This window comes from Theropithecus gelada, chromosome 4 (assembly GCF_003255815.1).
Source record: "Theropithecus gelada isolate Dixy chromosome 4, Tgel_1.0, whole genome shotgun sequence".
NCBI classification, from domain to species: Eukaryota; Metazoa; Chordata; class Mammalia; order Primates; family Cercopithecidae; genus Theropithecus; species Theropithecus gelada.
This window is the reverse complement of record NC_037671.1, coordinates 160049604-160076231: the sequence shown is the minus strand read 5'-3', so window position 1 is coordinate 160076231 and position 26628 is coordinate 160049604. Positions and strand designations below refer to the sequence as shown.

The window sequence follows — 26628 nt, the reverse complement described above, 5'->3', positions numbered from 1 at the left end:
CGGTTCTGTAAGTTGCTGAGGACCTGAAATGGATACAAGTGAGGCATTACCCATTTGTAGTTTTAGGCTGGGGTGGTAGTAAGTGGTTCATCTGATACCATCAGGTTTAAAAGTGTACTAGCCTGCTAGGGCTGGCCTAACAAAATACCACAGACTGGGTGGTTTTACAGAAATTTATTTTCTCAATGTGGTATGTGTATGTATGTGGACTGCTACTCATCCATTTTAAAAAGTATGAAATAATATATTTTGCAGCAACTTGTATGGAACTGGGACCATTATCCTAAGTGAGGTAACTCAGGAACAAAACCAAATACTACATGTTCTCACTTAAAAGTAGGAGCTAAGCTACACAAAGGCATACAGAGAGGTATAATGAACACTGGGGAGTCAGAAAAGTAGAAGGAGGGTGGGAGAGGGATGAAGAATGAAAAATTACCTGTCGGGGGCTGGGCACAGTGGTTCACGTCTGTAATCCCAGCACTTTGGGAGACCAAGGCAGGCGGATCACCTGACGTCAGGAGTTTGAGACCAGTCTGGCCAACGTGGTGAAACCCCATCTCTACTACAAATACAGAAATTAGCCGGGCATGGTGGCGGGCACCTGTAATCCCAGCTACTCAGGAGGCCAAGGCAGGAGAATAGCTTGAACCCTGGAGGCGGAGGTTGCAGTGAGCCGAGATGGTGCCACTGCACTCCAGCCTGGGCAAGAGAGCAAGACTTTGTCTCAACAACAACAACAAAAAATTACCTGTGGGGTACAGTGTATACTATTTACATGACAGGTACACTGAAAGCCCAGACTTCACCACTGTACAATTCATCCATGTAACCAGAAAACACTTGTACCCCTGAAGCTATTGAAATAATTTTTTAAAAAAATAAGAAGAAATTAATTTTCTCACAATTCTGGAGGCTAGAGGACCAAGATCAAGGTGCTAGCACAGTCAGTTTCTCCTACTGCCTCTCCTGTTGTCTTGCAGATGGCCACTTTCTCACTGTATCTTCCTTTCATAAAAATGCCAGTTCTGTTAATCCAGGCCCCACCCCTATGATTTCATTTAACCTGAATTACCTCCATAAAGGCCGTGTCTCCAAATACATTCACACTGGAGGCTAGGGCTTCAGCCTGTGAATTTTGAGTGACACAGTTCAGTCCATAACAGTCACAGAGTGCAAAACATGTTTACAGGTACTAGTGGGCCATGCAAAATTAATGTGTGTATTTGGTTCTGTAAGAAGAGAAGAATCAGTGGGTACTATAATAGAAAAGGTGTAATGTCGACTCTCATAGGCTTTTTGGACCCCTGTGCCTCGAAGGGATTCTTTTATCAAGACACCCCTGTGTGTAAAATTCAGGAAAATTTTTCAGACTTCACTTGATAAGCTTCAGATTTTCCAAGGTTCACACAGTGACACAGCATGATGCAGGATTTCCTAAGTGATTCTGTTGCCTAAGCTGAATCTCACCTGTTCTCCTTCCCAACAGCCACCTAGGGCTCCAGACAAATAAGCATACGTTCACCTCATATTTGCATGAGACTCATTAAAGTTGTGGTGTTTCAGTGTACCACAGCCAGGATAAGGAACAACAGGAACGAACCATCATAGAGTTTCTTGGAACTAGGGGAAAAGAAAGAAAGAAGGAAAGGAAAGAGAGAGATTGAGACTGAGTTTAAGTCTTGATTCTATCACTTACTAGTTTACTTGACTTTAGGGAAGTTCCTAAATTTCTCTGGACATCAAATTCCTCTTTTATAAAATGGAAATAAGGATACCTGGCCTCACCAAGTTGTCATAAGGATTAAGCAGAATAACACCTAAACAACTAGCATGGTATCTAGAACATGGTAAGCACTCAGTACATTTTAATTAGCTTTCTTCTTCTATGATAGTACCAGGTGAGAGAGTGAAAGAGAAATTTGGAGAACAAAGAGAAAAGTTAAAAGTTCCACTTTTATATAAGCGAGTTAACATCACTATACTAAAGTTATAACTTGTAAACCTTAAATAATACCCTGCATCACATGTTGTAAATTAGATACTATGCTAAGCTGTACAATAGGCATTGCATTTGAGCCATTTGAATTAAATTATCATTACTGCTCTTATATGGTGACAGCGGTTAAGTCCAAACTCATTTGTTAGAATTACCTGGTTGATGTGTTAATAAATATTGTTAAATGGATTAAAAGGTACCAGAAACAGCTATGTGAACTGTAATGGAATCCTCTGGTTAAAACCCTTCTGTGCCTTTCCATTGGCCATATTATTGAGTCTGAACTTTTTCAACACGCATGATCTGAGCCCTACTTACTCCATTAGCCTCAGCTTCTCGTACCCTTCTCTCTCAGTTCTCACATCTAATGCCGGGTTCCACCACACTGGATTCTTAAGTGTCTCTTCCCTGGACTCACACGTGCTGTGCACACTGAGACATGATACATATATATGTAATTTTCCATTACATATGTAGTTGTATAAGCTATACATTTTCAGATACTGTTTAAGTAGAGGGGAAAACAGCATAAATGTATTATTTAGTATAGATGTTGTTATGTCCTGCTTTATACAGTATATCAGATCTAAATCTAAAATGAATTGAGGTCTTCCTCCTTTTAACTACTATAAGAGACTTTCTTTTCTTTTCTTTTTTTTTTTTTTTTTTTAGAGACAAGGTCTTTCTGCGTCACCCAGGCACCCAGGCACCTAGGCTGAAGTGTAGTGGTGCAGTCATAGCTCACTGCAGCCTCCAAACCCTGGGGCTCAAGTGATCCTCCCACCTCAGCCTCCTCAGTGGCTAGGACTGCAGGCACACACTACCACACCCAACTAATTTTTTTTAATTTTTTTGTATAGAGATGAAGGTCTGGCTTTGTTGCTCAGGTTGATCTTGAATTCTTGGCTTCGAGCAGTCCTCCTGCCTCGGCCTCCCAAAGTGCTGAGATTACAGGCATGAGTCGTCATGCCCAGCCAAGGATTTTTAAATTCCTGTGCAGCCACTGCCATATCATTTTTGACTTGGGTTTTCAAAAGAAAAGGAAATTAAATATGATTACCATAACACAAAGAAGAGGATTCTCATAAAAAGGCTTTTCCTCTTAAATTCGTATCAAGTAAAAATAACTTATAAGGATACTTTTTAAAGATAGAAGGTTTAATTTGTTGATGTAAAACATAAAAAATTATGTGTATGTAGAGAAATTTATCTCAAAAAGAGACATTAACAGTAAACCAAGCGATGCAATCAGATTGTTCCACTGAGTTTTTCCTTTTTGTAAAACTGTAGACCTTCTGAAGAATTTTTTTTCAGATGCATCTGCTTAGCACAGAGAATGAGACTTAAAGGTAGTATAAAACAATTCTAAAAAAGTAAATGGTATGCGAACTTTTTTTTATTTGCTTCACAAGTAATTTACTTAAAAAAATTAACATCTGCTATTTTGAAGCTAATCTTAGTGTATTGAATGCTCATAACCATTTCTCAATCCCACAGTCTTTTATCTTGCTTCTCCTGCTGTGTTCCCACCACCCCTCATCCCATTAGCAAACCTTGAGACAGCCTCACACTTACCAAAGTACTGCTTTGGTTTCAGCTGCTCTTCTGCAAGAGGAAGTGAATGTTGGGGGTTTTCTCTGTGGTACAGTTGTGATAAAGCTGTGGTGGTCTTATCTCTCTCTTAGGTAGTGGCTCTTTATGACTACACAGCGAATCGATCAGATGAACTAACCATCCATCGCGGAGACATTATCCGAGTGTTTTTCAAAGATAATGAAGACTGGTGGTATGGCAGCATAGGAAAGGGACAGGAAGGTTATTTTCCAGCTAATCATGTGGCTAGTGAAAGTAAGTTTTATGCTCCCTTCCTGGTTTACTAGTATGGTATAACTGATAGTCCAAGATTTTATCATTTTCTAGTCTTTAATTTACTGTCTTTGTAACCTTTGCATATGTTTACCAATGGATATTGCTTTTCATTCTCATGATGTAAAAAAATAAAAAGAGGAGGCACTAGTACGTTAGAAAGCTGCTACATTCTGAGATTGGAATGTTTGTTTCATGGACTTCTTATCCCAGGGGACCCTGCCCCTCTAGCTACCAGCTTTCTTATTCAACTCGTTTGACCCTGCACCTGCCTCGTGCACAGTTCTGTCAGTTCTTCTCTTGCCACAGTGACTTCTCAGCTGACTGGCATCTTAAGAGCCTCTAGTTCCCCAACTGCAGTTCTTTTACTTTGTATACCTCAGTCCTAGCTGGTTACCTGTGAAAACAAAACTACAATAAGTTGTTTCATTCTCAAGTAAATTTAGCCCTCATTTATGGGGAAAAAAAAAATGAGCCAGAGCTGAAAATATGTAAGCACAAAGTTGATAAATGACAATTATTTAAAAGCTATATGCACATGTTGACAAAGCCTAGAACTTACCATGTGATGTGACAAGACTGTATGAACCTATCTTGTATTTTAATTTCTACTTTGTGTTTTAATAATGGTTTTTGTTCAATAAATAACAGCTTAAAAATGAAAAAAAAAAAAGAACTAGGAAAGAAAATCTAAATATGGGTTTCTGAAAGCTGTAGATTCACCAGTAGGCCTTGAGAGGTGAAAACAGAGCTAATGCAGAGAGCCTGAAAACAGAAAATAATAATAACTTTAAAACTATCATTAAAGAGAAGAAGTACAGTAGTGCTTCTTCAGAAGAATACATCCTATCCACAATTAACTTGATAGCATGCTAGGAAAAGCACAACACTCAGGGGTCAGGAAAACTGACTTCTAACCTCAGCTCAACATCTTACACTCATATGCCCCAGTTACCTTCTGTAAAATGAAGGAATTAAATGATATCGTGTGTAAGCTTTTCTTCTGTAAGCACAAAAATTCTGGTTCTGATTCAAAATGTAGTATAGGCAGGCCAGGCACTGTGGCTCATGCCTGTAATCCCAGCACTTTGGGAGGCTGAGGCAGGCAGATCACTTGAGGTCGGGAGTTCGAGACCAGCCTGGCCAACATGGCAAAACCTTGTCCCTACTAACAATACCAAAATTTAGCCAGGCGTGGTGGCAGGCACCTGTAATCCCAGCTACTTGGGAGGCTGAGGCAGGAGAATCACTTGAACCTGGGAGGCAGAGGTTTCAGTGAGCCAAGATCGTGCCACTGCACTCCAGCCTAGCAAGAGAGCAAAACTCTGTCTCAAAAAAAAAAAAAAAAAAAATTTTAGTATAGGCAGCCTTGAAATTGAGAACAATCTGTGTTTTGAATATTTAAGTCTTTTGTTTCTGTAAAGAAATAATTATTATAAATAATAGTTGGTTTTCAGGCTAGTCCATGAAACTGTTTAACCCAAAACTACAACTAAACAAAAATATTATTGATTATAACTTAAGTTTTCAATTTTGACAGCCAAAGAGATGAAGGAATGGAAGAAGAATTTCCTTCGTGATTACCAGATGCTGGGCTAAGCCTAGATAAAATTGTCTATCTTTGGCACCTTCCCACGACCTTGTCTGCAGCCAGGTCCTTCCCATTGCTCCCCTCCCCAGTCTCTCAAGTGCCCTAAGTCTCATTGCAGCTCCCTTCTTCAGCTTATCTGCCACAGTCAGCAGACCCCTCCCCTAAAAAGTGCTGTGTGTCTCAGAAATTGTACCGCTTCTCATTCTCATAACAAAATTCTTAATTTCTTCTGTGCAACTGTTTCAGTTACCTTCTTGTAAGTAGTAAATGACATATAACTGGTTTTTTTTTTTTTTTTTTTTTTTTTGAGACGGGGCCTCACTTTGTCACCCAGGCTAGAGTGCAGTGATGCAGTCATGGCTCACTGCAGTCTTGACCTCCCAGGCTCAATCAGTCCTCCCAGCTCAGCCTCCTGAGTAGCTGGAACTACAGGCGCATGCTCCCATGCCCAGCTAATTTTGACATACAACTCTTAAACTCTGTTAGAGGTATATTTTTGTGTTTAGAAGAGGTTGTGTAATGGAAAAAACGTAAGGCCGTACGAAAGGAAGAAATTTTAGGACAGGTTAATTCCCATGTAGGCATAAGACAGTGTATAAGTTCCATAAGTTCAGTACTTTTAACTTCCAGATCATCTAAAATAGCCAAGTTCCTTCTTCCCATCGTTGGCTCTCCCACAGGGTCAACAGCTGAGGTTAAACAGGGGTAGCTTCTGTTTAAATCAAGCTTTTTAAATCAACAGCTGCCAGCACAATCGTGGTCACTCTGGAGTATGCCTCATTTTAATGAAATATTAGAATCCATTATTATTTTTGTATACAAGTGGAAATATTTTTTAAATTTTCTTACTTGTGTGTCTCTAGGCAGGGTGGAATTAAGTGCTTTAACTTGAGAATCTAGTTTACAAAAATAACCTCTTAGGCTTGCAGATCTTGAGAAGATATAGATGTTTGAGCTACAGTGAAATGAAAAGCTAATAAGGCCAGATGCAGTGGCTCATGCCTGTAATCCCAACACTTCAGGAGGCTGAAAAGGGAGGATCACTTGAGGCCAAGTGTTTGAGACCAGCCTGGGCAATATAACAAGACTCATCTCCACAAAAAATAAATTCATTTTAAAAGCTAATAAAATTTGTTCTTCTTCCATAATGATCAAAGCCAGACCTCTGAGGCATATTGCAGTGATGAGTTGATGGCTACATAAAGAAATTAATTATTTGTCTCAATAATGACCATCCTTCAACTGCCATAATTCTTTATTGTGTCCCAGAATAATTTATGTTTTCTTTTGGCATCAGTCACTGCTGCTTTAAAAAGCCTCGTATAGACTACAACAAACAGGGAAAAAAAAAAAAACAAACAAACTTAGAAAATCTGAGACTGTAATGATTGAATTCTCACACTTCATTAGGGGTTATTTCCCTTTCCCTTTTATCCTTTTTTTACCTGAATTTAACAAAAAACTCAATTGCCCAGTTTTAACATTAGAGAAAAAAATGACTGTCAGTAGCATATTCTAGTCTAAAAATAGTAGGAAGAATTGTCCTTGATCTTTATCTGAAGCCAACTATGCAAAGTAAATGATCTAAAGGAGTGTATGAGCAGAATCTCCACCCACTGTTCAATTGAGAGCCTGTCCTCTAAGAGAACAACACAATAAAAGAAGTTCATACTCCCACTATTATAAAGAACTTATTCTCTTTGTATCTTAAGGCACTGGAAAGAACAACATGATCAGCTTCCCCCATCGCATCTAACACCCTTAAAATATGAGATAAAGAAACCCAATAATAAAACCACTCCACATACGAAGACAATTAGTATATCTCATAATTTTAGTTGTACAATTTTGATCAAGTATATTTCAGTAGTTTCTTTCAATTCAGAGATGTTCTTAACCAAAATATATTTTTGTTTTAACCCTTCAAAATTTGCACATAGCTCTTTAACTTCAATACCCTATGTAGCTTCAATAGATTACATGGAATATTGAATTATAAGAATCTTAAATTCAACACTGTATATAGATTCAACATCATATAGAGTCCTAACTCCATGCTTATTGATTTCATATCATCTTCCCAAATTATCCTTTCCTTTTTTTTGAGACAGAGTCTCTGACTGTCTCCCAGCCTGGAGTGCAGTGGTGCTATCTTGACTCACTGCAACCTCCACCTCCCAGGTTCAAGCAGTTCCCATGCCTCAGCCTCCCAAAGCTGGGACTACAGGTGCACACCACCATGCCCTGCTAATTTTTATATTTTTGGGTAGGGACAGGGTTTCGCCATGTTGGCCAGCCTGGCCTCAAACTGTTGGCCTCAAGTGATCCGCCCGCCTCGGCCTCCCAAAGTGCTGGCATGAGCCACTGTGCCCTGCCCCCAAATTATTTTTTCTGCATACCTCTGACTGGTAAAATCCTACCTAGTCTTCAGAGTCTGATACACCTACCACTTCTTCCATTAAGCGTTTTCCATCCCCACATCAGAGTTTGTCTTTGTAATTATTTCACTTTCAAATAATGTCACATTTATTTTATAGTTACTTGTAAAGATGTCTTTCTCTGACCAGATTGTAAGCTCCTTGCTAGTGGAGACCATCTTTTGATGATCTCCATATATTCTCCAGCAGTTCCTAGCAGATATCCTGGCATTTAGCAGGTTCCTGGTAAATGTGTATTGAGATAAAATAAGCGTCTGTCTGACCACATAATAAGTGAAAATGAGACCTTCTAACTTTCTGAAATCCAGATGATTAAAATTTTCCAATCATAGTTCTTTTGATAACTAATGAGTAAAACTGCAAATTGCCATAACAAGTAAGTTTTAGGTATCTTATTGGTACACCAAGGAATTGAATATTTCTTTAATTTCGTATTTGCCCCTACCATCAATTGTTTTTCCCCCATGAAGCAGTGCTCCTCAGTTTGATTGCATGAATTCCTTTCTCCAATTTCAGCACTGTATCAAGAACTGCCTCCTGAGATAAAAGAGCGATCCCCGCCTTTAAGCCCTGAGGAAAAAACTAAAATAGAAAAGTCTCCAGCTCCTCAGAAGGTAAATGTTTTTAAGAATATGTGTTTGCATGTGTATTTTGATTTTCACTCTCTCTGGATAAAATATTACTTTATTTTTTATGCTTGTTATCCTTCATTGTTCACATTATTTTTTATGTCTTGGTACCTACATCATTATGAAATACGTAAGGCAAATATTATAGCCATTTTCCAGATAAGGAAACTGAGGAGGCTCAGAGAGGTTAAAGTAGACTCCGGGTCACGGCCTAAGTGATGGTACAAGGACCCAAAGTGGAACTTGTGGCTTTAGGTGCTATTTCTACTCTGCACTTATTTCTTTAACTGTGGTACGGACAGTGTCATCAGCCCCACCTGGGAGGTAAACATTTATGCTGGAGATCACTGGAGTTCACAAAACTAAGATGTTCTATCTTTCTGGAGCATTCCTTTTACTTGGAAGTAATTTTAAATGTTTTTATGTTAAAATGAATGTGGATGTATTATCAGCCACAGCAGCCAGAGAACTGTCGTGTGTTTCCGTCTGTGTCATCAGGCCCTTCGGGGATGTTAATCAGTATTCTTCTGAGGTTAGCAGTGCTTTGGCCGGAATGTTTAATAAGCGCTGTACTGTCATGTGTACTGCTTACTAAACTTTTATTATACCACATTAGCTCTTCCCTTAGACTGAGTAACCTCACTGCTTCTTGATTCCATGAACCAACATAGGTTTTTTTTACAAATACATTTCATGTACATATCATTACAATGTCAAAATAATTTTTTTTGACAGTTGAACCTGACATGTATCATTCAGTCATTCAGCATGTATTTATTGAATGCCTTCGTCCATGCACTCTATTAATCCCCACTGAAACAGGAGTTTCAGGAGTAGGCAAGGCACTTGCCCTTAAGTTGCTTACAGGCTGGCGTACACACCTGCAAGCAAGCAAGTCCAGTAGACTCTGGTAGAAACTGTAATGAAGATATATACACAGTATATTGGGAACACATACGAAGAAACCCTCTTAAATATACCCTGGGGGAGTCCATGTAGAGTTCCTAAGGAGGAAATACTTGACCTGAGGCATCTAGGATGCACAAATATGTGTTAAGTCAGTGACGTTAGAAAAAACTTTCCAGCAGAGGGAATAACATAAGTTATGGTATCTATGATTATGTCTGGGCATGAGTTCTAATAGAGAGAAGGACAGGAGAAATGCAGGAACCAGGCCACAGAAGAGCATAGCATACTCTGCTAAAACACTTAGATTTTATACTCCAGACGAAGGGGATCCCCTGAAGGAGGTAATTCAGGGAATGACATGAACAGATTTGCGTGTTAGAAAGGTCATTCTAGTGCAGCAGAATAGTTGCTGAATTTGAGGTAGCTAAGGACCTAGCACAAGGAAATTCGGAATGCATGGAAATAAAATATGAAAACCTGGACTAGTGGGGATAGAGGGCAGGGGACATAAGCTGTAATTGACAGGATTTTATGATTGATTGGATTTTATTAGTGAGGTTGGAATCTAGGATTTTGCTAAGCGTCTTGACTTATACAACTGAATAAACAGTGGTGCAACAGAAGTAATGAAATAAATAAGAAAGATTTGGGAAGACAGGGGCAAGAAATCACCATTCCTTGCAGAGTAAGAGATGACAAGCTCGGTTTTAGATATCTCAATTTGTTAGTAGTATCTGTAGTGCTCCCAGAGAGAAATATTCACTGGGAGCCAGTAATGCAGGATTGGAATTTGAGAGAATGTAGAGCTTCAAAATCAAATGAGAATTAGTGTGTTAGTTCTGTTATATCAGTAAATGTATCTTGTAATGAAGGCAGAGCCCAGAAAGTATGTCATAGAGTTATAAGAGGAGAAGGCCAAGGACAGAACCCAGTTAAACACTAGTATTAAGGGACAGTTAAGAGACGATTGAGAAAGAATAAAGGAAAAAAAGAAAAAATAATAAACATTTTAAAAAGTGCCCTGGAAGCCAGAAGAGGTAGAGAGGTTCAAGAAGAGTCTAGCTGGAAACAGCCAAGCAGTTAGGTTGTCGAAGCATTTGGTCATCCAGAGGACCCTGGTAGCTTTGCACCGGTATCAGTAGAGTGGCAAGGATTGAAGAGCAGAGTAAAGGTGGAATGAGGCCCCAGCATGTGAACGCTCATGGAAGCCCTTCTCAGAGCTTCACTTTGAAGAATAAAAAAAGATTCCGCAGTGGCTAAAGGGAGGCCTGGTGTCCATGAATTATTTTTTAAATAATGGACAGATGTAAAATTATATATTAAGGAGACAAAGCCAATAGACAGGTTCAGGTTGAAGATAGATAAAGAAAGGACACCAAGGACACAGTGGATCTTGGAGAAAGCAGAAAATACTTTATTGGAAAGACAGATTGACAGATTAGTCTTGCTCCAAGCAGAGGGTTCTCAACTGAGAGTGATTGTGCCTTCCAGGAGTCATTTGGCAATAGTTGGAGATGTTTTTTGTTTTCTCAACTGCAAGGTGGGGGATAATACTGGCATCTGGTGGGTAGAGGTCATGGATGTTGCTCAGTATCCTAGAATGCAGAGAACAGCTCCCCCAACAAAGAATTCTCTGGCCAAAAATGTCAGCAGTATGGAGCTTAGAGCAGTGCCCCTCTAACACAGATAAATGTGGATGGGGATGCAGATCAGTTAATAAAGGGTTGAAGTCTAGAAACTAAAGATACTTTTATGTTCTCCAAAACAAAAAGCAAGGTTTACTTCTAATGCCAGGGGCAAAAGGAGTGAGATGGGAGCACAAGAAGTATAATAACCATTGGAGTAAGGAAAATAGGGGCTCATTTAGGATATATGAAAAGATTCCTTAGTAGTTCTGGGAGCTGCTGTTTGGATACCATAAAAATGGAAGTGGCATAAATCTGTACAGTTGGATTTTTTTTCTTCAGTAGTCTCTTCTCAGCATCTAAGGCATAGCAGTAGAGGAGGCAGATTTGGCTTAATATATAACTGGAGTTGTGAATGTGAAAGTAACACAAGAGGTTAAAGTTACCAGAGTGACGCACCATAGAGGATTATCCAATTGGAAAGGATGTAGAATCAGAAGACTGGCAGAGTTAGAAAGCAGGGGCCGGGCGCGGTGGCTCAAGCCTGTAATCCCAGCACTTTGGGAGGCCGAGACGGGTGGATCACGAGGTCAGGAGATCGAGACCATCCTGGCTAACACGGTGAAACCCCCTCTCTACTAAAAAATACAAAAAACTAGCCGGGCGAGGTGGCGAGCGCCTGTAGTCCCAGCTACTCGGGAGGCTGAGGCAGGAGAATGGCGTGAACCCGGGAGGCGGAGCTTGCAGTGAGCTGAGATCCGGCCACTGCACTCCAGCCTGGGCGACAGAGCGAGACTCCGTCTCAAAAAAAAAAAAAAAAAAAAAAAAGAAAGCAGGTTCTCCTCTACAAGGTTGCAGCAAGCTACCGGAGCCCAGGTAGAGGCATAGTGTCACACGGAAAAGGAGTCAGCAAGCTGTAACTATAGTGTTCAAGGCCATAAATTCTTGCTTATTTAGTGTCTCAGATGTCATGCAGCTCAGGTTATGATAAATTCATAGAATATGTCTAAAAGCTGAAGTGAAATTGAGGAACATGTTGTTAGAGTTGAACCGGTCAAGGAACTAGGACTCAGAGTGTTGGACAGGTTGTACTCTTGAACATTAAGATTCCAGGATCATAGCAAGAGTTAGGATGAAGAGGAAGCCGATGAACAAAGAGCTAACATCCTCAATTCTTAGGTTAGAACAAAGGTCTCAACTTCGGCTTCACATTGAAATCACCAAACAAGTTAAAAAACTAGATATGGATTACAGTCTCTACCCCTTCAAATACATTTAATTGGTGAAATAGGACCTTGGCAAGGGCAGATTTCAAAAGCTTTCCAGGTAATTTTAATGTGCAGCCAACATTGGCAGCCATTGTGTTAGAGTGACCACAAGGTCTGCAGATCGCAGATGCAAAGATAAGCAGAGGATGTAATAGCCAGGTGTCAGAGCACCCAAGGAAAAGTGCTTTGGCATTACAATACCCTAAAATCAGCAGTAGGGAGCTAAGAGGAGGTCATTGTTAACTCCTGGCTCTCATGGTTCTTGAGAGAACCATGAACTATGTGAAAATGGGCACGTGAGAATGAATAGCCTGTGCTGTAAGAAACTGAAAGAAAAATGGTTTCTTGGTAAAACATCAGTTTCAAATAAGCATGCATATATGGTGATGGTTGCCTACAACAATGTAAGGACTGTAAGGGATACAGTCAAAAGGATTGGCAGAAATTTGATAATGGGCAAATGTTGCATGTGTAATATTACCCATTGTCTGTAATTCAGCACCAGATTTAGGAATTTAGGAAAATGCTTGTCTTAGTTGCGTATAACAATATAGACTCTATATTGCTATACAAATGTAGACTGGGTGGCTTAAATAACAACATTTTTTTCTCACAGTTCTGGAAGCTGGGAAGTTCATGATCAGTGTGCTGACAGATCCAGGGTCTGGTCAAAGTCTCCTCCCTGGTTTGCAACCTCACTTATCCTCACTGGGCAGAGAGCAGAGAGAGGAAGCAAGCGTTTTTGTGTGTCTCATTAGAAAAGCACCAATACCATTTATGAGGGCTCTGCCCTCATGACCTAATTACCCCCCAAATACCTTCTAATAACCATCTCATTGAGAGTTAGGATTTTAACACGTGAACATGAGGCCCATAACATAAACATGAGGTTAACACAAACCTGAGGTCTAAATTTACAACATAAAAACCTTTAATGCAGTGGAAGCATTTATAACATTGGTATAAAGGGTTGCTGTGGCAGCTAACAATACGTTTAGTCTATATTAAAAACTGTGTGATGCTATGAAAGATACAGCCTTTACTTTTTGTGATTTTCTCATGTCCCTGACTCTGCAACATGCTAACCTTTGAAACTGAGGTGACCTGACCCCCGCTCCTCTTGGTATGTTTCTGTCTATTATCCTTGAGTTAACGTTGACTCTGCCAGAGGAAATATAAAGAACTCTGTTAGTGTCTTACCTGTGAAGTTGGTATTGCCCCTTCATCTTCCTGATGTGCCTATGTTCTTATGGATAGGGACCTCCTACTTGCTTCCAAAATTTCCCAGTTCTCACTGCCTGTGCCACTCCTCTACTTAGGTGGACTCACTGCATCATAGTCTTAGACAGTAGTTGATTTTTTAAATTTCCTATGACTTTTGCCCCTCACAGACTGATCTCCATGCTTCAAACATGCCTTCATACTCATATTGCAGCAGAACAGTTCTTCAGATACCATCATAACCCTTGAGGTCTACTTCAGGCTAATCCCACTGATGGCCAAACCTTAATTCTAATAGATTTAAGGAATTTACAGTCATGTAAAGGAGTTAGAGAGGGTAAAACTCCATTTGGGCCAGGGACTAGGAATGTTCTCATGGAGGGTATGAAACTCAAATTAGGCGTTAAAGCTTAAGATGCATGGATTTCTTTTGTTGAAGAATTTGATCTTCTGTATCTGAATCCACGTGTTAGAATAGAATCCTGCATATATTTTTTCCTCTTAGGAATGTGCTATGTGTGTAAGACAGTATTTTACTTCCCAGTGAGAGAAAGTATAACAAATGATCTATGTTTGTGTAAAAAGAAACCCCTAAGAAATATAATGTTGCCTTGAGTAATTAAAATGATTTGGGTGCACTCTGAGTCATGGAACTAACAGCCAACTTTTTGAGAAATGTGTAACTGAGCTTCTTAGCACCTGGCTAGTTACATTTCTTAAATTTAGCTCCTTTATTAAAATATATATGGTTTGATTTTATCAAGACCTTACCTTATAAACCTCCCACAGAGTCTGTCAGATATTTAATTTCATGTGCAAGTCTTATTTTTATTATCACATATAAGATATGTTTGGTTTTTTTTTTTTAAGAAAGAACATGAAAAGTAGTCTCTGATAAAGTGAGTAAAATTGTGGGGCATCTAAGTTCATAGAATTACAAAACTAGTGACATGGAAAGGACCTCAGAGATCATCCTTGGTGATTCTAATCAACTCCTTCATTCTACAGGAAATTGAGATCCAGGAAACTCGAAGTTTGTTTAAAATGATGCTGCTAATTAGGAGCATGGCCTCCATATTCTCAGGCCAGTGCCCATTTTCCTCCACCATCTAGTTAGCAACACACATACACAGTTGGTACCTCCACAGTTAGCCAGGTTTTGTATCATACTGGTTTTTTACATCCCTGATTTTTTGGTTTGTTTGTTTTTGTTTTCTTTGTTTGTTTGTTTGTTTGTTTGAGACAGAGTCTCGCTCTGTTGCCAAACTGGAGTGTAGTGGTGAGATCTCAGCTCACCGCAACCTCCACCTCCCAAGTTCAAGCAATTCTCATGCCTCAGCCTCCCAAGTAGCTGAGATTACAGGTGTGCACCACCATGCCCGGCTAATTTTTGTATTTTTAGTAGAGACAGGGTTTCACTATGTTGGCCAGGCTGGCCTCAAACTCCTGACCTCAAGTGATCCACCTGCCTCAGCCTCCCAAACTGCTGGGATTATAGGCATGAGCCACCTTGCCCAGCCCACATCCCTGTTTTGTGTTTGTTTCATTGTACCCTTCTTCATGTGTAAGTTTTAAGAATTGTACTCTATTTTTAATGAAAAAAGGAAACAAACCTCAATCATTTTCCTTTTTAAACTTATTTCTTTTCAAACTATAGAGTAAGAAGTAAAATTATACCTCTTAATAGCTTGGCAGCTGCTGCATCTTACATGTTCTTCCAAGTGGAACACACCTGCTCTGTTGCTAATTGTGCCAGGTACCTTCCAGCATTTCGTCTGGTTCATTGAAATGTTAGTGGGTGATGGCAGTATTTGTTGCTGGCTCTTTGCTGGAGGAGGAGGGGGCGAGATGAGTTAATCATCCCAGAACAAATCGGTAACAACTTATACCACAGGAGAGTGAGAGCAGGGTAATGTTTTCCTCCAAGTTCATTCCAGAACGTTTTTACCAAGGTGTGCTACAAATTGCATCTAATAGAAAAGAGAATATAGGTGCTATCAGGAAGGAGAGAAACTCAGAAGCTTCGAAAACGAGTAGTGCTGACAAACTTTGTTCTATTTTTTTGTATTTTGGGACTTTTTTGGTTTTTTAGCCTTTTTATTTTTGCTAGCCTAAGTATTAACTTGTATGATCCATTTATTTGGAGAGGAAAGTTATTGCTAAAATTTTTTTAATTATTAGAGTTGTTCTACTGTAAAAAATAATATATGTTCATAATTTTAAAAATTTAACTAGTATCGTATAAAATGAAAAATGAGTCTTCTGTCCTGCTAGTATTTATGCTCATTCTGTTTCTTGCGTATGCTTACAAAAATGTTCTTCCATATATAAATAGATGTCTTTGTCTATTTTTTATGTTTATGAAACTAGGATCATACTTAAGATTCTGCTTTTTCTTTTTTCAATATATCTCAACATCTTTTTTTTTTTTTGAGATGGACTCTCGCCCTGTCACCCATGTTGGAGTGCAGTGGCGGGATCCCAGCTCACTGCAACCTCCACCTCCCTGGTTCAAGTGATTCTCCTGCCTCAGCCTCCTGAGTAGCTCGGACTACAGGTGTGGGCCACCACGCCCTGCTAATGTTTGTACTTTTAGTAGAGATGGGGTTTCATCATGTTGGCCAGGCTCATCTCAAACTCCTAGCCTGAGTGATCTGCCCGCCTCGGCCTCCCAAAGTGCTGCCATTACAAGTGTGAGCCATCACTCCTGGCCTCTTTTCTTATTAGCAGAGACAATCCTATTTTTTAACCATTTTTAGGTACCAAAATACCCAGTTTTCTTTTTTTAATTCCTAAAATCTGTTTTTTTAACTCCTGAAAATCCTATTTTATTTTTTTCTTTGTTATTTCTAAAAAACAAAACCCAAAGCAAGAAAGTACTGTTTACCTTCTATTAGTGTTTCAACACTAATACAGTCAAGTATGTTTTTATATAAATACTAGATGTACAGTAAAAAGTAGGCACAGAAATGTTAGATTATTTTTGAAACTGTGGAGAAATTACTGTTATTTTTGCTTATATTCTTCTCTAAAAATTCATTAAATGAATAATAGTTATTGGTTTTGCTATTCAAGATAATTATAAAAATATCTATTATAGCTAATCTTCACGTGAGCAGAGGAGTGTCTTAATAATTTTCATTATTTTATTAAGCATGTAGAGTCAATAAGAGCATGCTAGCTTAATTCCAAAGGATAGACTTTTCTAAACCAAAATGTATACTCTAGTTATGTTCAGGAACAGCTGCTTTCTTGCCTAGTTCAAAACAAGAACAGAGAACCCAAAAGCATTAGATAACTTCATGGTAGTTCCTCTTCCAGCCAAACACACACGCAAAATTCTTTTTTTTTTTTTTTTTTTTGAGATGAAGTCTCGCTCTGTCGCCCAGGCTGGAGTGCAGTGGCGCAATCTTGGCTCACTGCAAGCTCCGCCCCTCCAGGTTTAAGCAGTTCTCTGCCTCAGCCTCTGGAGTAGCTGGGATTACAGGCGCCCACCACCACACCCGGCTAATTTTTTGTGTTTTTAATGTTGAATCTGTCAGCCTCTCAGAAAAATGGTAGGCAATAAGTAGATTGCCCTCAATGTGCATGTGTTTTTCTTAGTCTTCAAAGTATCTAGTAATTGTGCTGTATAACACTATTTTCAAATATCACTTTATGGAGAAAATTTTTTTCCATTTATTGATCCCTGTACCAGGAATGAATCTGAATTATTGTTAATCATAGGAATAATATGATTTATTATTATGTTAAGTCCAACAACAAATTTATAATAGACAGTGCTGATTTTTGTTATGGTGAAACAGTTTTTCCAAATAGCCAGTAGTTAGTTAATATACACTAAATCTTTGGAAATATGGTCGTAATTGTTGCTTCTTTTCTATTGCTAAATAATAATATCAATTTGTATTTTTTTACTTTAGTAATTCTTCTCATCAAAGAAAATACAGTGATTTATCTCTATTATATTTAATAAAATTAATTTATGCTTGGATTTGCTTTAAACTTTTTGTAATATTTGAAGTTTTCTTTCTTTATCTGAAGAGAACTGAATCAAAACTAACTTTGTATATATCAAGGATAGTGATGAAACTGACCTGAAATCTTACCTTATAAGTAAGTTAAAACTAAAATGCGGCCGGGTACGGTGGCTCACGCCTGTAATCCCAGCCGTTTGGGAGGCAAAGGCAGGTGGATCACCTGAGGTCAGGAGTTCAAGACCAGCCTGACCAACATGGAGAAACCCTGTCTCTACTAAAAATACAAAATTAGCTGGGCGTGGTGGCCCATGCCTGTAATCCCAGCTACTCGGGAGGCTGAGGCAGGAGAATCACTTGATCCCAGGAGGCAGAGGTTACGGTGAGCTGAGATCGCACCATTGCACTCCAGCCTGGGCAACAAGAGCGAAACTCCGTCTCAAAAAAAAAAAAAAACACTGAAGTGCTTATTTGTGTCCCATGAAGAATTTCAATGCAGATAGCACTAATACGTTTTTTCTTTCCCCATAATTTGTTTCAATAATTTATAACACCTGTTTTGAGAAAAAAGTATTAATTTCATATAAATGTTATTTGCATTTGAAAAATATGTATTATTGTGGAGTCTAGAGAGATAAGTGTCCCATAAAGAAGGTGGATGGTATCCCAATGACGTAACAGCAAAGCCTGTGTGAGTTACGTTTACCTCACACCCACAGATTCCACTCCCAACAGTAGAGTCCCGAAATGACCTACACAGAGGACTCTCAAAGCCTCCAGAAATTAATAGGAACTCTCTCCTACTCGGAGAGGAACTTATAAGGCCTTGATTCTCTTGAAGTCTGGCAACTCGTTTGACTGCTTCTTTTACTCCTGTGCCTCTGCCATTGTGTTTGACATGTGTACCTCAGCCCCTGCTTTGTCTCTTCCCCCACAACAGCCCTGTTTCTTGCCACTTTGGGCTGGTGCTCTCCATGTTTCCAGGACCCTCTTAACTCTCTACAAGGTGAGACCCTGCAGGCTGCTTATCTTCTCAGTGTATCCAGTCTGAAGGCAGGACCTAGAGAATTGCCAGTGGTTCTGAAATGAAGGGAACATGAGAGAATCCCCCTGTAGTTTCACTTCAAAACAAGGCTTAGGGAATGTGTCATTTCCTCAATATCTTCCTAAATTCTCGTTAATTGAAAGTTTCACAGAATAATCTAGGGATGAATTGCTTTTCTGTTTAGCAACTCACTCCTTATTTAGTTGATTTGAGTCTCTGAGCTCAGCCTCTGCCACATCTCATTTTTTCTTACACAGATCTTCCATTAAAACTTAGAGAATACTGTAAATTCTCAAATTCTAAGGGTTGTTTTTATCAAGTAACATATTTGCTCTTCATGATGTTTTTCAAAGGTTCAGCAGGGCACAGTGGCTCATGCTTTTAATCCCAGCATTTTGGGAGGCCAAGGTGGATGGATCACTTGAGCTCAGGAGTTCAAGACTGGCCTGGGCAACATGGTGAAACCCCATCTCTACAAAACATACAAGAATTATCCAGGCATGGTACCCTGCATCTGTAGTCCCAGCTACTTGGGAGGCTGAGGTGGGAGGATTGCTTCAGCCTGGGAGGATGAGGCTGCAGTGAGCAGTGATCATGCCACTGCACTCAAGTCTGGGCAACAGAGCAGGACTCTGTGTCACAAAAAAAAAAAAAAAAAAAAAAAAACGGAGGGTTAACCTAAATATCAGTAACATCCCTCTAAAAGTCTGTTACAGATCTAAAATGTGAAAGATGTTATTCTCTGTCACCCTAACTCTGCTGTCCTCTTGTTTTGTCAACCATGCTATTCTAGGGTTTCTCAACCTCGGCACTATTGGCATTTGGGGCTGGATAATTCTTTGTCGTTGGGAATATGTTGTGCATTATAACATGGTTAGTGCCATTGTCCTCTGTCCACTAGATGCCAGACACACCTTTTCCCACTTGTGACAATCAAAAATGTCTTTCAGACATGGCCAGATTTCAGACATGGCCAGATTTTTATCTGTAAAATAATTCAGATTTTACAATATGAATTACAATATTGTAATTAATACAATATGAATATTGTAATTAAAGGAAAAAACACAAGTGTAAAATAAAACATTTTTCATTTTAAGATCCTGTAATGAAATTTTGCTTACATTATTCCATTAACTGAAGTATATGAGTAGTGGTATATGAGCTATAGACTACCCTACTTAAAAACAAGAATTTTACATAAAGATATATCCAGCTTTGTGAAACTCAAAGTGATGAGTATATATAAAATGTCTAATAATTAAATGTAGATATCTTTTGACTAATGTTAATTTCCTTTGCTTCAGAAGTTAACCATATGCTAATCTTTTCATAAACTATGGAAAATCAACTGTATGCTAATATTTTTATAATTACTTAGCAGTCACAGTAATGGGTCATATTGGTGTCTCATTTTAATATGGTTCCCCTTTAGGTACATAAAAAGGGAAGAACTTTTTCTTATTTAAGTGTGTCTTTTATTCAGACAAGCCATGCATACAATAAAAGATGTTTCAACATATTGGAACAAATTTGCTTTTATTACTCTTTTATTTGAATTTTTTTGTACTTAATGAGTCTTTTCTCTTTTTACCTCTCTTACCGCTTCCCCATTGCTATAGGCGTTTTTAAGCAGCCACCTCTTACACACCACTGTATTTTGGTGACCTGGTTTGGGAAGAACTATTCCCTAGTGATAAGAGATTAGGAAATAGTTTAGTCCCAAAAGAGGAAGTGGGTAACCCAAATGACCCTTCAGTTTGCAGGAATTCTAAGAAAGGGGGTGCCTTCTGGTGCTTCTTGCCTCCGTGGTTATCTGCAATCAGTTTTCATTCTTCTCAAACCAGACCTGTCAGACCACTAGGAAATAAAAGCAGGATTATTTAGCAATATGATGCCAGATGCATCAGCAGTGCTTGGAGTGTATCACTTGTCTCACCAATCCCCAGGCCTGGTGGGGGGACATTTAGTGGTCCATTTCTTTCACTAGTGCCCAGGACTGGTGGGGGCACAACCAGTTGCCCATTTTTCTCACTCCTACTCTGGTATTTAATCAGCTTTTTAAAAATTATAGTATTGTATTGACATTGTCTCTTCATGAGATTTGTGATTACCTACCTCAGCGAGGCCCGTGGTCTTGGTCATCTTTTTTGTTCTTCCCTACTGACTCTACCCCATTCTCTACAGCAGCAGGTCAGAAAACAGTGTCCACATTTCTCACTCAAGCTGCTCATTTCTTACTCCAAGTTGACTTGGTCTTCTGCTTTCTTGAAGAGAGGCCATATAATATGAATCCCCTCACATTTTCATCCCTGCTTTCTCTGTATTTCTGTAATTTTACCCTCCTGCAGCTGTTTTCGAGTATCAGAGAAGGAACTGCTTTTCCTTTCTATGGCAGACCTCTCCAGTTGTGCTTTTGGTCATTTTCCTGTCTCACATTCTTCTGGTCCTTATTCAATCAGTGATCCCCATCCCCACTCACATACCAGCATTGAAATTTTTATTTATTCATTTAACACATACTTGAGTGCCTGCTGGTTTTCCATGCACTGTGGTAGAAGAGAGTCTGGATGGTATAATGGTCAATAAAACAAAAATAGTCCTTGCACTTATGGAACATACAGTCTAACCGGTGACAGTAACTTTAATCAAAGAGTCACAAAACGAAACATAAAAGCAATAAAAGGACAGTGAAGGGAAACTATGAGGCCGTGTGGTGAGAAGTGGATGAATTAGGTTTTAAGAGGAGCCGGGTAGGTGGAAGGATTCACTTGAGGCATTAGAAACAGCATGTGCAAAAGCCTACTGTGGCCAAAAATGTTTCATAATGGCTGCAGCTTAGGATACAAGGTTGAAAGCAGAAAAAGCTGGACCTGAACAAGTAGACAGGATTGAGGAGGTCCTTGACTGGTGTGTTAAGGAGCTGAATTTTATCCTGAAGGTATTAAGGAGCCATTAAAGTATTTAAAGCAAGGGGATGACATGATCATATTGGTTGTTTCAAAAGCTCATTCTAGAAGCTCTGAAAAGACTGGGAAAAGCCTACTGAAAGAAATAAGACCAGAAGCGACTGTTGCAATAATTCAAGCCAAAAATAATAAGGAGCTAGGAATTGATGACTAAATCCATGTGAAGGAAAAGACATCTGACTTTCTGATTGAAACATCTCCGTGTGTAATAATATAGGAAGGACTTCCATTTGAGACATGTAAAGTTCATAGCACCTGCAACAGCCAATTGCAGATACCTTGCAGACATCTATGAGGCTCAGGAGAGATTTGCTGAAAACTCATATTTGCAAGATAGTTTTGATTAAAATTTATGGATCCAAGTATATTTTCAGAAAAATTGCGGTGTTTAAACTTGGTTTGCTGAAAACTAACCATTGCTAAGTTGTTATGTTCTGAAGAAAACTTGATATCTGAATCCATGGGAATAGAGGAGTGTCAAGAATGAAAATGATAAAGAGTAGAAGACAGGGCCTTAAGGAATGCCATTTTTTTAGAGTGAACTGAAGGGAAGGAACTTGGGAAGGATACTTCTTTGTAACAGCCACTGCCTGGTATACAGCCTTCTGGTCTCTGCTGGTAACAGTATCCATTCTCCCATTCTTCAGTCTTCATTGCATCTTTTACCTGCCTCCTGAAGATACTTTCCTAAAATAGAAAACAAATCATGCGACTTACCAGTGCATAAATCTTAGTTGGCTCCATATTTGTCTATAAAGTCCAAATCTCTTAAGTTTTTATGTAGGTCTCACCCCTCAAAGATTAAATAGATTTTCTCACGTATTTTTGCCTTATCTTCCAAAACACCCTCCTAATTATGCTGCCCCACAGATAAGTATTTGTTACTGTTTTTAATTGGCACAATTAGTATCCAAAACTACAAATTGTGGTCAGGATGGTCTTCACTTTTTGGAGATGGAATCTCACTCTGTCTCCCAGGTTGGAGTGGAGTGGCATAATCTTGGCTCACTGCAACCTCCGCCTCCTGGGTTCAAGCAATTCTCCTGCCTCAGCCTCCTGAGTAACTGGGATTACAGGTGCCCGCCACCACACCCGGCTAATTTTTGCATTTTTAGTAGAGACCGGGATTTCACCATGTTGGCCAGGCTGGTCTTGGACTCTTGACCTTGTGATCTGCCTGCCTTGTCCTCCCAAAGTGCTGGGATTACAGGCGTGAGCCACCACGCCCAGTGGTCTTCATTTTTTGTTACAGTATGCTTCTAGAAGCTGCATCTTAATACAGAAGAATTTTTTCCCTTAAGGAAGAGCATTATAATTAGAGGATTTAACATCAAGTAAACCAGATACATTGTCAGTAATTCTGAAATCAGGCCGGGCGCGGTGGCTCATGGCCATAATTCTAGCACTCTGGGAAGCTGGGGCAGGAGGATGACTTGAGGCCAGGAGTTTAAGACTAATCCAGGCAATATAGTGAAACCTCATCTCTACTAAAAAATCAAAAAAAAATTAGACATGATGGCATACACCTGTAGTCCCAACTACTCAAGAGACTGAGGCCACAGGTTGGCCTGAGCCCAGGAGGTCAAGGCCACAGTGAACTATGATCACGCCACTGCACTCCAGCCTGAGTGACAGAGCGAGATCCTGTCTCAAATTAGAAAGTAAGTGAATAAACAAATATATACATACATACATTCAAAAGTCAAAGAAAACTTCAAACTTATGTGAATATTTAAAATCATAAAATTGTGCTCCGGGAAACAATTGTAGCAATAAAAGAAACCTTTCTAGTCTTGCATAGAGCTTGTATACTCCAGTAGTTTGTAAACTGCCATCTATAGGGCCCTATTCCTCAGGGATCTGGGGGCATAGGGTTGGGAAGCAGGGGGTGCCAGGCCATGCAAACCTAGTTTCACCCAGAGTAATTCTTATTTCACATATTTACACCTGAGCCTTTCAAATAAAATTGTATTGAAAATAGTTTTGCCCTTAAATCAGTTTGAAAAACACTAGTATAAACTTCACACTACTTCTGTGTCCTTGGTAACTCTGGGCCTCCACTTCCTGGTCTGTAAAATAAGAGAATGGTGCTATGATGCTTATGTTTTTATTTTGAACCCCACCCACTTTCAAGTGAAAAAAAAGACCCCAAGAGAGGCTAAGTGGTTTACTCAGGCCACATAGAGTTAATGACAGAACCAAGGCAAGAACTGAACCACCAACCCTAGTTGTTTTTCCTCTCTTGCATCCTTTTTTAAAAAATCCCTACAAAGTAGATCTAAACAAACTATGAAATTATATGGAAAAGGTATATCTATAGTGAGGTATATAAGCAGCATGTAAAAATAGAACTATACTGTACCATAAATTTGCCTTATTTAAGTCTTGTGCGCTAGATGCAACGTACATTGATTGAACATTAACCTAATTTTATATTCATTCTTCAAGTTTATAAAAACATTTGGGGGAATTGTTTGCATAGCCCATTTCTTTTTTACAAAGCTATCTATGAGTTGTTTTCTTCCTTATAAATTTCCACATAATCAGTGGAAGCATTTCATCATTCCATTAATCATTTATTTTATGTTAACTCTCATTGCATTTAAATTTAAAAGCATCACTAACAAGTTATGAGGGTTTGGAAAGCAATGATCTCTAGATTCGGGTCCTTTCACTCATCACTTTTGCTTTGCTCATTTTCCTGTGTTCATCCCTTCCTCTCTAAGTCAACGATATCCATGAAGAGGAAACAAAGTCATAAGACAATGTCTGAGAAGTGTGTATGGAAAGAAGGGCAGTCATGTTCCTTGGCCTTGTCGATGGTGAGGGTATTTGCAGGCTGATTGCACACCAGCCTTGGGGGCTTTTTTGTTTAAAGGTAAAATAAAACAAAACAGCTCACAGAGACACCTCCTTCTTCCCCCACTTCTGCCCCATCTGACGTGCTGCTGCTGAGACCAAAGAATGAGTAAAGGTGTTCAGAAGTGAAATATTGGTCCTAGTTAAGTTAAGTGTCCTTTTCAAGTAAGTTTTAAAACTTTGTAATGTGGACCCCATATTAACTTAGGAGTCATATAATTTGAACACAGGCTAACCTGCCTCTGCATCGTTAAAAAGGATTTGGGTATCCCAGTGATAGGAATACGCAGTAGGAAAGATGGCAGGGACAATGTTTAACATACCTAAGACAAACTTTCTGAGGACGTCACAGCATCCATTTCATATGAACAAACTTAGCAGAATTGGCAAGACCTGCGCATGGCAACATATTGTTACTCATTTTTCAGGATAACAAAAAATAATTAAAAGTAACATTGGCTTAACACTGATATATAGTTCAGTGTGACTTCTCTCCTCTCAACCTCTGGAATAGGTTCAAATTGATGAGAATTTCTGATTAGAGCCCTTATGTTATTTTTTGAAAAGTTTTATCAAGTTTCATATATACCTATATTAATGGTAAGATACTGGTCTTGCCATGGGCAACGAGATAAAAATGATGCCGAGACCTTGTAAAGAATAGCTGGACATGGAAGTGCACACCTGTAATCCCAGCAACTGAGAAGGCTGAGATGGGAGGATTGCTTGAGCCCAGGAGTTCAAGGCTGCAGTGAGCTATGATCATACCACTGTACTCCACCCTGAGCGGCAAAGCATGACCCCATCTCTAAAAAATAGAAAAGAATAAAACATTTCACATTTAATTTGATTGCTGTGTTTAGAATTTATTTCACAAGTCTAGAAAGAAACAGGATAATTTCTGTTATGATGGTGCTTTCTGAGGTTTTGATGATTTTCTTTGCTTATTGCTCTATTGGATGAGGGCAGTCTGAATTAGTAGTTGAATCTGAGATTTCCCGTGTATGTGTACTTTTTTCCCAAACACGTTTTAACTGAGTCAGAGCAATTCCACTGGTGGAGAAAAATCAAGATGTCAGGGGTACTTTTGTTGTTCTACCAAATTGGGTCACCTGTTACAACACTTACCTTTTACCACAAAGTCTCCTTGCTCTTCAATTCTTGTTTTTATTATGCTTGACTTAAAGCTATACAGTTAGCAGTAATAGTCATATAATTATGGTCCAGAAAAGCATAATATCCTCTTGAAATCTGTAAGAAAAGTAATGCTTCTTTAAAGATAGTGCCAAATCTTGCTGAAGAATGATCTTGCCGAAATCTGATTGTGAAGAAGGAAATCTAAAAAGGCCAAACAAGCTTCAGTAGAGATACCACCGGGAAAGCAGTTACTCAAACAAGACTGAAAGAGAAGGTTGTATTCCTTTTCTTTCATTTCATTTTATTTTTATGTTTTCTGGATTACTGAAATAATTAGAAACATATGGCATATCTCCGTCATTTGTATATTATTGAACTTCAACATAATAACAATTCATATTTTCTTTGTGAATGTTTAATGGATCCTTTCCATAACATGTGATTATCTCTAAAAAATATTGCAATTCATTTTATAGCAACATTAGGTTGATTTATAGAATACTATATATCATACCAAACTCAGTTTCCCTCAGTATAATTTGAAGTTAATGTTTCAGATTCTAAAGGAAGTATCCAACATTCAGGTTATAATTTGGTACCCTTGAAAGTGCTTATTGTTTTTCTCACGAAGGTGTCATTAATAAAACAAGATATACTGAACACATTTTGTAGATTTAAAGAGTTTTCAAATTCAAAATCTTGCATACAGTTCAATGCGTATTACTCTGAAAATATAGAGTATACTGTAAAGAATATGAAGGAAAGATACAGGCTGAGGTCGGGCGCGGTGGCTCACGCCTGTAATCCCAGCACTTTGGGAGGCCGAGGCGGGCGGATCACAAGGTCAGGAGATCGAGACCACGGTGAAACCCCGTCTCTACTAAAAATACAAAAAATTAGCCAGGCGCTGTGGCGGGCGCCTGTAGTCCCAGCTATTCGGGAGGCTGAGGCAGGAGAATGGCGTGGAACCCGGGAGGCGGAGCTTGCAGTGAGCCAAGATCGCGCCACTGCACTCCAGCCTAGGGGACAGAGCGAGACTCTCAAAAAAAAAAAGATACAGGCTGAAGGATATATTTAGAGCTTAAGTAATATACC

At 39.1% G+C, this 26628-nt stretch overlaps 1 protein-coding gene and 1 long non-coding RNA gene across 3 annotated transcripts in view; one reads left to right on the top strand and one right to left on the bottom strand.

The window, feature by feature from the left end:
- Window positions 1-26628, top strand: part of AHI1 (Abelson helper integration site 1) — a 209378-nt gene that overhangs the window by 165496 nt on the left and 17254 nt on the right. For both annotated transcript variants that reach the window (XM_025383909.1, XM_025383908.1), the window contains 2 exons: window positions 3685-3847; window positions 8411-8508. In XM_025383909.1, the coding sequence (XP_025239694.1) occupies window positions 3685-3847; window positions 8411-8508 (261 nt within the window). The remainder of the gene's footprint in view (window positions 1-3684; window positions 3848-8410; window positions 8509-26628) is intronic.
- Window positions 20104-25649, bottom strand: LOC112623464. Its single transcript, XR_003119142.1, has 3 exons — window positions 25525-25649; window positions 22095-22224; window positions 20104-20428 (listed from the first exon to the last, which is right to left on the bottom strand). It is a non-coding gene; the product is annotated as an uncharacterized LOC112623464 (long non-coding RNA).